A 15,769-nucleotide genomic window follows, 5' to 3' on the forward strand; every position below is an offset into this window, starting at 1 on the left:
TCGCGAGCAATATGGCCTTAGTTGCTAATGCTCCTAAAAATCAAATAACAAACAACAAACAAACATAACAGCAGATTACAAGAAGTCTCTAGCAAAGCATGCCAAGAAAAGCAGCAAAGATTTTTATACTTATATTAACTGTAGAAAGAACGGGTTGAATAACATTGGTCCACTTGAGGTCAGTGGTTATTGTTGATGATCCTCTTCAGATTGCTAACAAACTGAATAGGTATTTTACATGTGCATTCGCCCATGAGGACTCTGTCCTTTAGGGAGGAGAATGCCAGAAGTTCATCAAAATGATTTTTAATAACAGGAAAGTTGAAGAGAAATTGTTGAACATAAAAAACTGCCTGAGGTGAATCAGATCTATTCAATTATATTAAGGGAGGCAGCAAAGGATGTAAGCAAACCCTTAGCCATAATTATGAGTGCTCATTTGGTTTCGGGAGAGGTCTGAAGATTTGCTTATGCATCCCCAATTCACGAAAAAGGTATCATGAGTAATTATAGACATGTTAGACCTGCTTATTCCTGTTATATATATATATATATATATATATATATATATATATACAGTATATAATAATTTTATTCTTTATAGAGGTACTAAGTAAACATCAATTATAGATCATCACAAAATTAAAGATACCGTACACCTTTTTATAATTAAGTAAACACTTAAATTTAAAAAAATAAGTTTAAGTAATTAAACCCAAATTACGTGGCACCCCTGAAATGTTGTTGCGACACCATAAGGTGCCGCGGAAACCCGGTTGAAAACCACTGTGTTAGACCTTTGATTCCTGGTTTCTCTTGTTAGAGAGAAACCAGGAATTGAAGTGGTTCCCTGAGGCTGTCCCAGACATTCTCGCAGGCATATCAAGCTGGGCTTGCTACCTGGAATGATAAAAGCTGATGGAACTGATATTCAGGTAACATCCAAGTTCAAGTGGACAAAATTTCAGCAAAGTCCAGTCATTTTGTGACAACCAGATCCTCTGCTTGCACTTTCACAATGGTTGGACTGTTAGTAATTTTGTGTATAACCCCCATGTGCAAGTTCTGAAATATGGCACTTAGTATGCTGGAGGTGACTCTGTGTGGTATGTGCCCACACCACACCGAGGATTGCTGTCCCTCTGTTGTTACCAGGCAATGCTAGATGACTCATCAACTGTTGCAATACCATCACTCTGCTTATTGGAGGATTAAAGTGATGGAACCCATGTTTAGTCTCTAGAACAAAACTCCGACAATCCCCCACTCCATCTTTTCCATCACGATAATGAGGATCAGAACGAAAGTAATGCCTCCTAATTTTTTCCTTTCAAATATGCCGCTGTAGATTAGTGTTCAGCAACCAGTGTGCTACCACAAGATGACAGGTGTACCACAAACTTTGCTGAAGCTGTATATCTATAAATAATACTATATATGTTATGATTAGAAATTGATAACTGAGAACTTTAACCTATTGTAAGAAATTAACTGCACAATATTCATTCCCAATTATAGTTTTTATATATGTTTGTAATGCTACTCATTGTTATATTTCACAATACGCCATTTTTACTGAAACACAATGTTGTATGTGTGGGACAGTAAATTTTTTTTTCATATGAGTATTCAACAGTTGGTTTCTAAAGTTATTTGTGTGTTTGCCCTTCCAATATTTCTCATTTTGTCGCTGTGCTGACTGAAATAAGATGCCTCTTGTTAAAGTTAGATACATGGTAGTAGTAGTTGAGGCATATGATTCGAGAAAGTAAGCTTTGTGTATCATCAGCCAAAGGAAAAAAAAAAAAAAACATTTCATACATCCAGTCAATCCCTCTAAACATTTGTCCAGTTCCTCCTTGAATTTGTTTAAGCTATCAACTTCCACAATGACAGATGGAAGTTTGTTCCAGCAATCAACCACCCACTGACTAAAGGCAAATTTCCACATATCTGTTCTACAACTGTCTTTCCTCAATTTGAATTTATGACCCCTTAGGTGCGGAATCTGAGCAAGAGGAGGAATCCTCTTCAGCACTGAGCTTACTGAAACTATTCAAGGCCTTATACACCTTAATCACATCACCTCGCAAGTGCCTAGTCTACAGACTCTGCAATTTGCAGAACTTAAGCCTTTCATGGTAAGACCACCTTTTCAATCTTGTTGCCCTTCTTTGTACTCGCTCGAGCAACTCTACATCCTTCCTAAAATGAGGCCTCCAGACTTGTGTGCAGTACTCAAGGCGTGGCCCGACCATTGCCTTATAAAAATGGATAATCACCTCGTTTTCCCTAATAGCAGAATTCCTGTGTATCATTGACAATACTCCATGACCTGCGGTGGCGCCTGTCTGCACTGCTCAGAAAATTTCATATCTGACTGTACAATTATTCCCAAATCCTTTTCATTTTCTACCGCCTTAAGTGTAGTACCACACAATTGGTACATTTATCTGGGTTTACTTCCACTCATATTAAAACCATATGCAGTACTTTGCTTTTGACAATGTTAAATTTCAGTTACCACTTCTCAGCCCATCTGCCCAAATTTTCTAGATCCCGTTGCAGTATAGCACACTGCCATAACTGTCATTAACAAACCCTGCAAACCTTTGTATCATCTGAAACTTCGACATTAAGTGTGATATGCCTTCATCAATATCATTGATAAATATATAAAACAGCAGTGGACCCAACACCGAACCCTGGGGGACTCCACTAATAACATTAGTTCATGAAGAGCAGCGTCCATTGATTACCACTCTGTCTTCTCCCACTCAACTATCCTTTTATCCATTGTAGCAACTTATCCTTAATACCATACTGCTCCAATTTGTTCAGTAGTCTTCAATGCACAACGGTGTAAAAAGTTTTCCTGAAATCCAAGTATATGATATCAAAATTATTTTTTGCATCCAGTTCCTTTCTAACCACATCATATTATCCAATCAAATTTGTCAGACAAGACTTCATCTTAACAAACCCATGGTCTGTCTGTCTGTTGTCTAGATGATCCTGTAATTCATCTTTAACCAGTGACTCCATTACAGAAGTTAAACTATCTGGTCTGTAATTACTCGTGTCACTCTTATATCTCATTTTTGGAATTGGGGGTATATTTGGACATCTCCAGTCCGTGGGGACTTCCCTGAGTCCAAGGATGCTCTCATAATTATGGCTAAGGGTGGGTTTACTTCCTTTGCCCCTCTCTTTTAATATTCCTGGATCCCATGCACCCCAGGTGCCTTTCTTATGTTTAACTTCAACAATTTCTCCTCCACTTTGTTCTCAGTTATAAGAAAATCATTAAGCACCCTGTTACAGTTTGATAAACTTTGCAATTTTTCTTCCTTAATAACACCTCACGTGTGAATGTAAATGCAAAATATTCATTCAGATTATCAGCTATTTCAGCAGGATCATTAACAGTCAAATCATCGGTATCAAGTGGACCAGGCTGATTCATCCCCTTCCTTCTAGAGTTTATTTTTGACATGTCTTGACTACTAGTTTTGGGTCAAGTGTTGATAGTAATATTTGGTAATTTATATATAAAATTCTGTTCTCGGATCTGTTACAGCTAGAAAAAGAATTGAATTTCAGTTATTTTTGGATTGTAATTGTTGAAATAGTGATTTTTGTGAATCATTCATTCTCTTTAAAAATCACAGGCTGATTTAAATTTAAGTCATGTATGATTAAATAAGATAAGTTAACAGCTCTAATTATATTGGAAGCTCTAAAAGTGAAGATTGAATGAAGAGAAACTTAACTTGTCACACACAGCAGAATATTCTGTTCAGTAGTACAGTATAATGATATTCTTGTCACATAACTTGTAATGTAACCTTACATGATTATACTGGAATAAAAACAACATTGGGAAAAAAAAAAAAAAAAAATCCATACCACAAAACTCACAGCATGTGGAAGTAATTTTGATCCAATTTGATAGACAATTCTTAAAATTTTGATTAAAAAAAAACCCCCAAAGAGAATAAACTTTTCTGGCAAAGTATGATCAGCTGTATGAACAGTAATTTCTGAAAGTGTGTACTTTGCAAAAGTGTTATAAACATATACCTAATTTTATGGATAATAATATTAGTTTATACATGAGAAAAAGTGGGAAAGACCAACTAAATCATCTTATATGGGGATTCTTCCTCATGCTCAGTATAATTGCCTGAGAGTGTATAAATTCAAATTGAGGAAAGACAGTTGTAGGAGTGTGGAAGTTTGCCTTCAGCCAGTGTGTGGTTGATTGCTGGAATGAACTTCCATCTGACGTAGAAGTAAAATAGATTCAAGGCAGAACTAGACAAACATTTGCTATATAAGCTTGCTTTCTTGCATCATGTGCCTTTGTTAATGCTAATATTAAGTAATTAAATGAATCTTTTCACAATTATATAAGAAATGAAATTAATTTTATTTCTTATATATAAATGAAAACAGTGCCAATAATAAAATTACTGCTTTAAAATTTAATTATCTATTAAAGATTTTTTTTCCCTAAGTGTAATTTTGTATTGATTTCAGAACAAAGGGAACCCAAGTTTTAGTAAGCCAAGAATGAGCGATTATCAAAGAAAAAGTAAATCATTTGATATTCCTCCAAGATGGTTAAATTGTCCAAGAAAAGGAGGCTTAATTGCAGGTATGTAATGGGAGATTTTAAAAGTAGATTATTAGGCATGTACTACTGCAGAAATTAATTTTTTTTTTTTTTTTTTTTTGAAAGAGTATGCTTTATGATTTTAATATTAGCCATTCAAAGTAAAACTGAAGTTAAACGTCATGACTGGAAATGGAAATTAAGCAAAGAGATGGAATTTTTAAATTGGATGTTTTTTTTTTTTGAATTGGTGTGTATATATATTAATTTAAAACAAAATTACTAGTTCAGAACAAATTAATGCCATCAGAAATGATTTAACATTACATTTGCCTGAGAATATAGAAATCATTTTTTAATTCAGTAGTTATAGCATGTAATGGAACCAGTTGTAACAAATTAAAAAAAAAATTGGCAGTGAATATCTGCAGCATACAAAGGATCCTATCAGCCTCTGTATAAAGCAGAGCTAATAATTCCATATATATGAAATGCAAAATCTAAAAAACCAAAAATACAAAATTGATCAGTTATTATTGAATAAGGCTTACATTGAAAGGCACATTTTCATAGGGCTAGTGCCTCAATATATGCCATCAACAACAACCAAAACTATCTGTTTCTGCTAATAGTACCTCAATCTCCCTCGAATACTCTAATAGATTGAGGCATAAGATATTAGTTAGATAGTATACAGATAAGGGCAAAGAAAAAGAATGCAGACTACTTCAGAAAATTACCAGGGGTATAAAGCCATGTCCGTCCCTTAGTAAGGTTAATGGTAATTCTTTGTTTAAAGAAGCATGTACTTTTAAGAATTTTTAAACACACATTATGTATCAGAAGTAAAATTTTAAAATTAACAACAATCAAGATTAAAATGATTATTATAAATTAAAAATGCATGTATTAAGAAACAGGCATAATGAACCAATTGACATACTTAAAGAACAAAGCAATTCTTATCCATGCATTTGAACTTTCAAAAACGTGGATAAACTCAAGCTGCTGCTGGAAATGAAAGAAATTTCAAAGTTCCCTCTTCAACCAATTAAGATCACAGTTCCCTCTTCCTCCAATTAAAAACAATGGGGACAGCAGCAACCCCTGAATACAACTCAAATGCAGGAATCTTAATTTTTTCATTTTTAAAATTACCAATAACTACGCTAATTTTATTTAGAGAATATATTATTAAATTTATGGAATTTATTTTATTTTATGACATACAAAATACATAACCCACTAGGGGGAACAATTGTGTCTGGCTGTTTGTATGATGTGCTTCATAAACTTTTCTTGATTTGTGTGTTTTTTAATTAAAGTATTAAGTTCCTATTAGTGCCACCACATAAAGATAGGCCCTTAGATTGCCAGATGCAAGTGCTTTATTATTTGAGCAGACAACAGATAAGTATTAAATGATTTTTTGCATGTTCATTCTTCTTCTTTATACAAGTGCTTTCAGCCATCTTGTAGTTCAACTTATACATGTGTCCAACAGACACTTGATCTTGACCCAGCATTAGAGTTTTACATAGCCTCTCTGCACTCCCCTCCCTACTTAGATCCCTGCTACCTGTGGATTTCTCTGCGGGACAACTAAGGTGACCGGATGGTCACAGTGCCAGTTGCTTGCAAAACCACAACTGGTAGTGATATTAAATTGTCTCGTAACACTACAGTATCTGAATTCAATATGACAAATACTACCTTCTGTCAAAATTCTAGCATCTTGCACCATCTGTGGGACCAGCTCTGACCCAATTATCCAGTGTATTGAGTGTAAGCAATTAATATGCAATGACTGCACCCAATCTGACTTGAAAAAATTAAATAAAAGCTGTTGGAAATCATTCTGTTGTGACAGAATGATTTCCATTGAAATCATTCTGTCACAAAAAAAGATGTCAACTCAGAAATTCTCAGAAAAGCCCTATAACTGTTGCAATGCAAAACAGCATGGAACCTGAGACACTTTCCTCCTCTTCCACAAGCAAACTTGAAATTCCTTACTGTAGTTCACTTGAGACAAATATCATGCCAATAACTAGAAATACCGACTCTGAATCTTACGTGGATGAAGCCTCTAATCCTTTGTTGTCTCCAGGATCACATCAACTTTCAGATGAATCAACTCAAACACATATATCTGTGCTGTTAGAAGATCTCAGCGCTAACTCCCTCCCTACTGAAACTCTGAATCCAACCTTTTCTATTCTGCAATTAAATGAATTCCAGGAACTACTCTTTAATACTATGAAGAAAATCCTCCATCAAACTCTGCTAATCAGCATACTGCAAAATCTGATATTCCCCTGGATTCTAATACACTCAATGAAGGAAACTGCGAGCCATCCACGGATATTCGTGGTATAAAAACAATATTAACTAATCGACAGGCTGAAATTTCTGACATTAACGCCCAAATTAAAAATCTCACATCAATTATGTCTTGCCATTTAAGGGAAGCTAAGAAGAATTCTGAACCTACTCTTGAAACTAATGGGATCAAAGTGAATAAGAATTCTTCATTACCTGATGATGCCCTTAGTATTGAAACCTGATCATCTTCCACCAGCCTCAATACTCCTACTGCTACAAATATTAATTTGCCAAAGCCTGCTAACATTCATGATTCAAGTCATTCAGCAGAGCAATTTATTGCCAAACAGTCTCTGTCAGATGATTCTTCTGATGTAAATCGAACCACTCCCACCACCTGCTCTCCTCTGCGGAACAGTTCTGTCTGTATCTCTATTTTACAAGCCCAGAGTCACGAAGTGGAATCTTCTTCAACATCAGTTAAGGCAACATATGCAAAAATAACTGCTGCCATATCTAATGTGGTCTGCAAACCTATCTGTATGGCTGCCGCCACAGTGAGTAAACCTGCTTCTGATTGCCAGCCTCAAATATTACACCAAAGATCAAAACAGAACAAGCCTTCAGAAAATGTTAAAGCCTCTATCTCAAGATACTTCCCCAAGCTTCCAGCCAAAATTCATCAAACACAGAATGTAACTAATGCAGATAAATCTCAGTTATTCAAACAAAAGTACAATATCATAATTATTCCCACAAAAGACCGAATTTTTGTTTCTAGGCTTGGACCTGCCACTAAATCTGAAGGTCTTATCAACTTAATTAAAGAAGAATATGGTTTCGGAGTAGATGTCCGTTCTCTGAAGACACGATGTCCTGCCTACTAATCTTTTATAATAACATGCCTTCCATCACAAACAGAAAAAGTGCTAAATCTAAGATCCCTGTTATCAGGGGCTCTAGTAAAATGCTTCATGGACAGACCACCAAGGGAGTCCAAAATCTCTTCTCCACATGAATAGCAGTCAGTGGCCCTGCTGTCTACACATACTACGCTCTCCTCTCGTCATAGAATCCCCAGATGTCAACTTTTCAGTATTTACCTTCAGAATTGCAGGAGTATAATTAGCAACCTAAACCACTTTAGAGCAATCCAGGGCTCACATATTTACAACATTTACATGCTCAATGAAACCTGACTCTCCATAGAAAGGACAGAGGATCTCGTGGAGGTGGAGTAGCTATTATACATTCTAACCATATACTCTGAAATTGCATCAAATTTCACAAATATTGAATCACTATACTGCCTTCTTCTTGGCAAGTTAAAAGTTTTAATCGTAATCCTTTATTTTCCCCCTCCCTTAACTAATATCGACCTTCAGTACTTAGAAAGCTCGCTGTAATCTGTCTTCCCGCTAATTCAATCTGCCGACATAGCAATGGTTTTGGGTGACTTTAACTGTCAAATGGCCAATTTAGGCTCTTCTTCTCCATCACTGTAGACTAGGACTCTCTTTAATATGCTTCACAGCTATGGTCTTGAATAAGTTTGTAATTTTACAACCAGAGAAAATGCCTACCTTGACCTAATATTCTCCTCTACTTATATAGAGGTTCACAATGACAAACCGATATTTCACTCGGATCATTTGCCAATTACTTTTGACATCACTCTGACTTCTCATAACTTCAAATGCAGCTCCTGTCCTCCACGATTCAATTTCAGAATTGCTGACTGGCCTCTGCTCAACCTAGCCCTCGGCAACATAGACAAGCAGCTCTTTGACGCTATGGATGATATTGATGTGCTCACCAATAACCTGATCAACTGTATCCACTCAGTTATATCTGATATTGTTCCTCAATCCCATCTGGCCGCAAGCTCTACCTACCTGCACTGGTATAACAGCAAGCTAATACATAAAATTAAATCCAAATAATTCTATAGAAACAAGTATAAAAGCAATCAGGTGACAGTTAATACTATGAAATATTCAGCCAACTCCACAAAGAAGTGAAAATGCTCATATTAAACTCTTACAATAAGTATACAGAGTCAGTTCAGGATAGTCTGCTTACTCACAGAGATATCAAACCATTCTGGAATTACATGAAGCATAACAATATAACCAGTATAAAGTTACAACTCCATAACGCAGATGGAATTCTCTTATCGGGCAATTTCAGGATTGCTCAAGAGTTTGCCAAACATTTTTACAGAATTCAAACAAATTATACATTGAGACCTGCCTCATTAACCTCTTTATCACTGATGAAGATTTAAATTTGGCATTAAAAAGCATGAGAAATGACTATACTAGTGGTCCAGATGACATTCCAGGCTTATTTTGGAAAATGACTGTCACTGACTTAAAACCCCTCATACTGCGGATCTTCAACTTGTCTCTCAGGCTGGGGAAGTATCATAAGCACTTTAAGCAGGTCAATATAGTTCCTGTTTTCAAAAAAGTTGATAAAAATGATGTAACTGATTACAGACCCATATCCTTGCAAAACAGCCTGGCTAAACTCTTCGACATAGCAGTACACAAACATCTCTTTGAATTCTTCAGGCCTTTCATTGATCAGAATCAACATGGTTTCTGTAGTGGCAAGTCAGTAGTCACAAATTTGTTTCCTTTCTGGCAGTACACCTCTGAAGTTCTTGATAACCACCTTCAAGTTGATGCAGTCTACACAGATATATCTAAGGCATTTGATAAAGTCCCACACGAACAACTTCTGGAAAAACTTAAGCTATATGGTATCCGTGACCCTTTGCTGTCATGGCTATGCAGCTATATTACACATCATTCCTTGAGCGTTATCATCAATCAAGTGAACTCAGACTGTTTTATACCACTAAGTGGAGTACCAAAAGGCTCCCCCTTAGGTCTTCTTTTCTTCATTGTTTTCATAAATGATTTTCCTTCTTTCATCTACACTTCCAACATGCAAGTTGCTCTCTATGCAGATGATCTTAAGATCTACTCAGCAGTGAAGAGGATTACCGATTCTTGACAGCTTCAATGTGCTCTCTATAAATTCTCTGTGGCTATCTCTGAATGGCTTGTCTGCTAACCCCTCTAAGTGCAAAGTAATCTTTCTCATCCTGCAGATCTCCACAACTAATAAATACGGAGTACACTATTAACTCTGTGATCATCGAAAGGTGTAACCAAGTTAATGACTTGGGGATTCTCTTCTCCAGCAGTGCTAAATTTGATGCCCATGTCCTTAAAATCACCAGCAAAGCATTCAAAACACTGGGATTTATCAAATGCAATACCTACAAGTTCAAAACTACAGGTATGCTGGCATCCTTTATAAAACCATAGTTCTCCCAATCCTTGAATTCAGCTCACCCATCTGGAATCCTCATACAAAAACTTTAATTAATAAAATTGAAGCAGTCCAAGAAAATTCTGTTACCTTACGTTACGTAATCCTCTATTTTATCACGCAAGTTGGCATAATAGGAACATGTAATTGTTCTACCTTTTGGCAGGTAATCAGTCATTATTACACCTTTCTCATCCCAAAACACTGTCAGCAAGACCTTTCCTGCTGATGCTTGGACCCTTGCCTTCTTAGGTGGGGGGAACCATGATGTTGCCATTCCATGGGCTGCTTTTTACTTTCAGGGTCACAATGGTTTATCCAACTTTCATTCTGAGTGATTAGACGAGAGAAAGTCTTTCATTTTTTTGGCACAGGACCAACCAATCTTGTGATTTCTGTTGTCGATCAGCCTTCTGGAAACCAGTCAATAATCGGGGAATCTATCTTGCACTCAGTTTTTGTAAATGGAGTTTGTCATGAAGGACTGTTTCAACAGAGCCCACACTAATTTTCACCTCTTGGGACAATTCACACACAGATATCCGGCGATCTTCCATGATTAACGACTCCACTTTTCTGAATGTGCTGTCATCAATGGCTGAATGGGGATGAACTGGAATGGGCTCAGATTCTACCGATGTCTGACCACACCTATACTTTGTCTGTGCCAGTGCTTCACAATGCCTTAGGATCGGGCTTCATCCTTATATATAGCAGTCATTGCCTTATGGATTTATTTAGGAGATTCCCCTTCAAGAACAAATACTGGATTACAGCTCCGCCTTCAACTTTGTCCATGATGCTACTTTGTCACATGATGTTCAGCTCTAAGAGAAAAACAAATTAAAGACACAGGGCTGAAATTTTACACCTTTAGTACAGAGATATTAGCATTAGTAGAGGCATTTGATGCAAGAAAGCAAGCTTATGCAGCATCAGCCAAAAAAAAAAAAATAATAATAAATAACTAAATAAAAAATAATCACTTCCACTTCACCCCTCTGTTCGTTCGAAATACCTGTCCAGCTGAGCCTTAAACTTATTTAGGCTATCAACTTCCATGACAAGGGATGGAAGTCTGTTCCAGCAACCAACCACCCGCTGGCTAAAGGAAAATTTCCTCACGTCTATCCTACATCTGTCTTTCCTCAATTTGAATTTATGCCCTCTCAGGTGATTATTCTGAGCAAGAGGAAGAATCTCATCAGCATTGAGCATGCTAAAACCATTCATCGCTTTTTACACCTCTATCAGATCACCTCGCCAGTGCCTAGTCTCCAGACACTGTAATTTCCAAAACTTAAGCCTTTCTTTGTAAGAGCACCCATTTGTTCCATTCACCAATCTTGTTGCCCTTCTCTGTACTCATTCCAGCATCTCTACATCCTTCTTGAATTGAGGCCTCCAGACCTGTATACAGTACTCTAGGTGTGGCCTGACCATTGCCTTATACAAGGGAATAATCACCTCCTTATCACTGCTAGAAAAATTCCTATATATTATCGACAATACACCATGAGCTACTCTTGCAGCCCGTCTGCACTGCTCAGAAAACTTCATATCTGCCTGCACAACCATCCCCAAGTCCCTTTCATTCTCTACCACTGTCAGTGTAGTACCACAGAGTTGATATGTTGCTCTGGGGCTGCTGTTTCCCATATGTAGTACTTTACATTTGTCAATGTTAAAATTCATTTGCGACCTCTCAGCCCATCTGCTCAACCTTTCCAGATCCTGTTGCAGTAGCGTAGTGTCCTTGACAACCCTGCCAACCTTCGTATTGTCTGCAAACTTGGACATTAAGCTTGATATACCATCATCAATATCATTTATAAATACAGAAAACAATGGACCCAATACTGAACCCTGAGGGACTCCACTAATAACATTAGTCCACGATGAGCAGTGTCCATTGATTATCACTCTCTCTTCTCCCTCTCAACCACCCCTTTATCCATGGCAGCAATTTGCCTCCAATGCCACACTGCTCCAATTTGTGCAGCAGTCTTCCATGTGCAACAGTATCAAAAGCCTTTCTAAGATCCAAGTATATAATATCAAAGTTCTTCCCTGCATCCAGTTCTTTTGTGACTGCATCATAGTATCCAATCAAATTGGTCAGGCAAGACTTCCCCTTAACAAAACCATGCTGTGTCTGAGCTATAACTGAAGTCTTGTCTAGATGATCCTGGAGTGCTTCTTTAAACAGTGCCTCCATTAATTTTCCGGGAACAGAAGTTAAACTAACAGGTCTATAATTACTTGTGTCGTCCTTTGATCCTCCTTTGTGAATTGGGGTCACATTTGCACTTCTCCAGTCCATGGATACTTCCTCTGAGTCCAAGGAAGCTCTCCTAATTATGGCTAAGGGTTTGCTTACTTCCTTTGCTGCCTCCTTTAATATAACTGGATAGATCCCATCCACCCCAGGTGCCTTTCTTGTATTTATCTTCAACAATTTCTCCTCCACTTGACTCAGTTATTACAAGATTATCTAGCTTACTGCTAGAGTTGAATACACCTCTGGCATTCCCCTCGCTGAATAACTCCTCATGTGTGAATGTCGATGCAAAATATTCATTTAGTTTGTTAGCTACCTGAGCAGGATCATCAACAGTTGACCCAACGATATCAAGTGGACCAATCTGATTCATCCCCTTCCTTCTACAGTTTACATAAGTAAAGAACTCTTTGCTGTTTTTCTTTGCATCCCTTGCCAAGGATTTCTCGTAATCTGCCTTCGCCTGCCTAACCTCCTTTGTAACTTGGTTACAGATCAACTTGTATCTATCATAGGCTTCTGTGTCACGTGTTAATTTATGTATCCCATGCATTTTTCTTCTCTGCCATATGTCTCATTAGTTCATCTGACATCCACTTAACCTTGAACAGTATTTCTTAGTTGGTATGTAAAGCCTAGTAGCTTCCAAGATAAGTTCTTTGAATGCTTCCCATTTTGAATTTGCTGTTGGTAACATCATTAGTTGGTCCCACTGTATAGAATTTAAATACTGTCTCAGTCCATTGTAGTCGCCTTTACGAAAGCAATAGCCCTTCCCTTTACCCCTAATGGTAGTTACCTCTTTGAGTAAATCCCACTTCAGCACACTGTGATCACTGCCACCTAGTGGTTCATTTACCTGCAGATTCTTAATGCATAAAGAATCACTACTGATAATCAAATCAAGAGTATTACTCCCTCTAGTTGCCTCCTGAACATGCTGATGTAGAAAACAGTCATCCAATAATTCCACAAAAGCCTTGCTAGTGTGTGAGTGACCAACCCACAAATTCCAGTCAATATCTGGGAAATTAAAATCCCCCATTAGAAGACTGTCTGATTTACTTGCCCACTCTGTTTCCCTGTACAATTTCTTATTATACTCATCTGAATCATTAGGCCTATAGCACACTCCTACTCTCAATTTTGATCTCCCAATGTTTGTCACACCAAACTGACTCGACACTGCACTGTCCAGCGATGTTGACTGGCTTCACTTCCTTGGATTTTATGTATTTCTTAACTAATAGCATAACCCCTCCTCCCTTCCTATCCTGTCTATCTCTTTTGTAGACATTGTACTCCCCAAATTCCAGTTCTGCATTCCTTATATCTGTGTGACACCATGTCTCTGAAATCCCCACAATATCTGCCTTTTGATGTTTTGAGCAATACCTCAAATTCATCAAATTTATTTACTAAACTCCTGGCATTGGTGTACACGCAAGTATACATGCACCTGGTCTTTTTCTTAGCTACCCTAACACAACCCATGTGTTTACTTGTACCCCAATGATTCCCAGCAGTCTCTGAAATATCCTGCATCTTATTTTCCAGGCTGCGGCTGATTCTAATAGAAGCAGTGCAAATATGTATGATGCTACACACAAAATATCATTACTCTGCAATATGTGGAAGTAGGTGAGGGTGATTCTTTATTGAACCACCCTCATATGATGGTGAATCTACTGATGTGGTCCATCCTAGGCTCACCATCAATTTTCTGATATGTCGAGTGTTACAAAAACATGGGCTGTTGGATGTTGTTAAATTCATTTTCTTCATTCCCATCTTTAATTTTTCTCCTAAAATCTGTCAGATGTGAGTAACAAACAAGGAGAACTGTTTCATCAAGATATTTCCACAATGGAAAAGCGGTACCAAGATCACTGGAATCCTGTAATGATGGGGAATTACTGTTGGTTCCTTGTGAGAGAGAGTAAGCAGGAATACAAGAGACGATTTCTTAGTAGTAGCAAACCTGATTAAGGATAATTACAGGTATACTGATTATATATTATTTAAATATAACTATTTTGCGATGATTTATATTTTTTCCGAAGTTAAATGCAACATATAAAATTTTTTTTTCACTTGTTACAAACTTGAATTATACGTGTATATCCCTTTATTTTAACATTAAACGTTGGTACATCTTTTGATGTAGTCGTGACTTTTTATGGTGATATTTGGAATGTCATGTTTATTTCCTCCAGAATAACATATTTTCATTGCAGAGGTATGACAAAAAATATTTTATTGGCTAGTGTTATTAATATTATTGTTGTTTCTTTATTCATATTTTCAGTTAAGAATAATACTGTATGAGGTGTGTCAATAAAGTTTCTGGACTCTGCATTAAAATGAATACAAAGTTAAGGAGCTCAAAAATATTTTTATTTTCATTAAAAGTACTAACTCCCTAATTGGATGAATGTATTTATTACACAATTCTAAAAGTTTCTGAAAAGTGTCAGCAAAGGTACCAACGATATGAAATTCAGTTCAGCTGGTAAATTTTTCTTTGTTCTCAACATCCTAAAATCTCTCTCCTTTGATGGCAGTTTTCACCTTGAAAAAGAGGAAGAATTCTACTGGTGCTTGATCGGGAGAGTAGAGTGGATATTTGATCTGGATGGTGCCATGTTTCCTCAGAAATGTCTTTGCAACGTGTAGCAGGGGCATAGTTGTGTAACAAGAACCAATTGTCTTTCTCTTGAAATTGTGGCCTCACCTGGGAAATACACTTCAGTGGTCTTTGAAGCAAGTCTCTTGACTGTTTAGAAAAGCTGTGCGGAAATTTTCTTTTAGCCAGAACGTGGTTGATTGCTGGAACTAACTTCCATCTGTTGTTGTTGGAGTTGACAGTGTAAATAGATTCAAGTCTGAACTAGACAGACTTTTGGAGTAAATGAATGGGTGAAATGGGAAGGTGTTTTTTTTTTTTTTTTTTTTGTGGCTCATGCTATATAAGCTTGCTTTTTTGCATCATATGCCTCTGCTAATGCTAACTCCATTGACCCTCAGCTGCACTATTGCTCTGTAAACAATAGTGATGTCTATAGAAACCTCTTGAAACATCTGGTTTAAAATTAACCCTTATGTAGAAACTATTTACATATGGAAATTGTGTTTACTCTTATTACTTTCTTCTTTTATTGCTCATATGTGAACTAACAAAGTTAGTATTATTAATAGTA

General features: G+C 36.9%; 1 protein-coding gene across 5 annotated transcripts in view; it reads left to right on the forward strand.

Moving 5' to 3' along the window:
• mRNA-cap (RNA guanylyltransferase and 5'-phosphatase mRNA capping enzyme) overlaps positions 1 to 15,769 on the forward strand; it is a 548,400-nt gene that overhangs the window by 106,363 nt on the left and 426,268 nt on the right. For all 5 annotated transcript variants that reach the window (XM_090376079.1, XM_090376080.1, XM_090376082.1 and 2 more), the window contains one exon: positions 4,543 to 4,660. In XM_090376079.1, the coding sequence (XP_090232205.1) occupies positions 4,543 to 4,660 (118 nt within the window). The remainder of the gene's footprint in view (positions 1 to 4,542; positions 4,661 to 15,769) is intronic.

This window comes from Mastigoproctus giganteus, chromosome 6 (assembly GCF_048544385.1).
Source record: "Mastigoproctus giganteus isolate SK-2022 chromosome 6, ASM4854438v1, whole genome shotgun sequence".
Lineage (NCBI taxonomy): Eukaryota > Metazoa > Arthropoda > Arachnida > Uropygi > Thelyphonidae > Mastigoproctus > Mastigoproctus giganteus.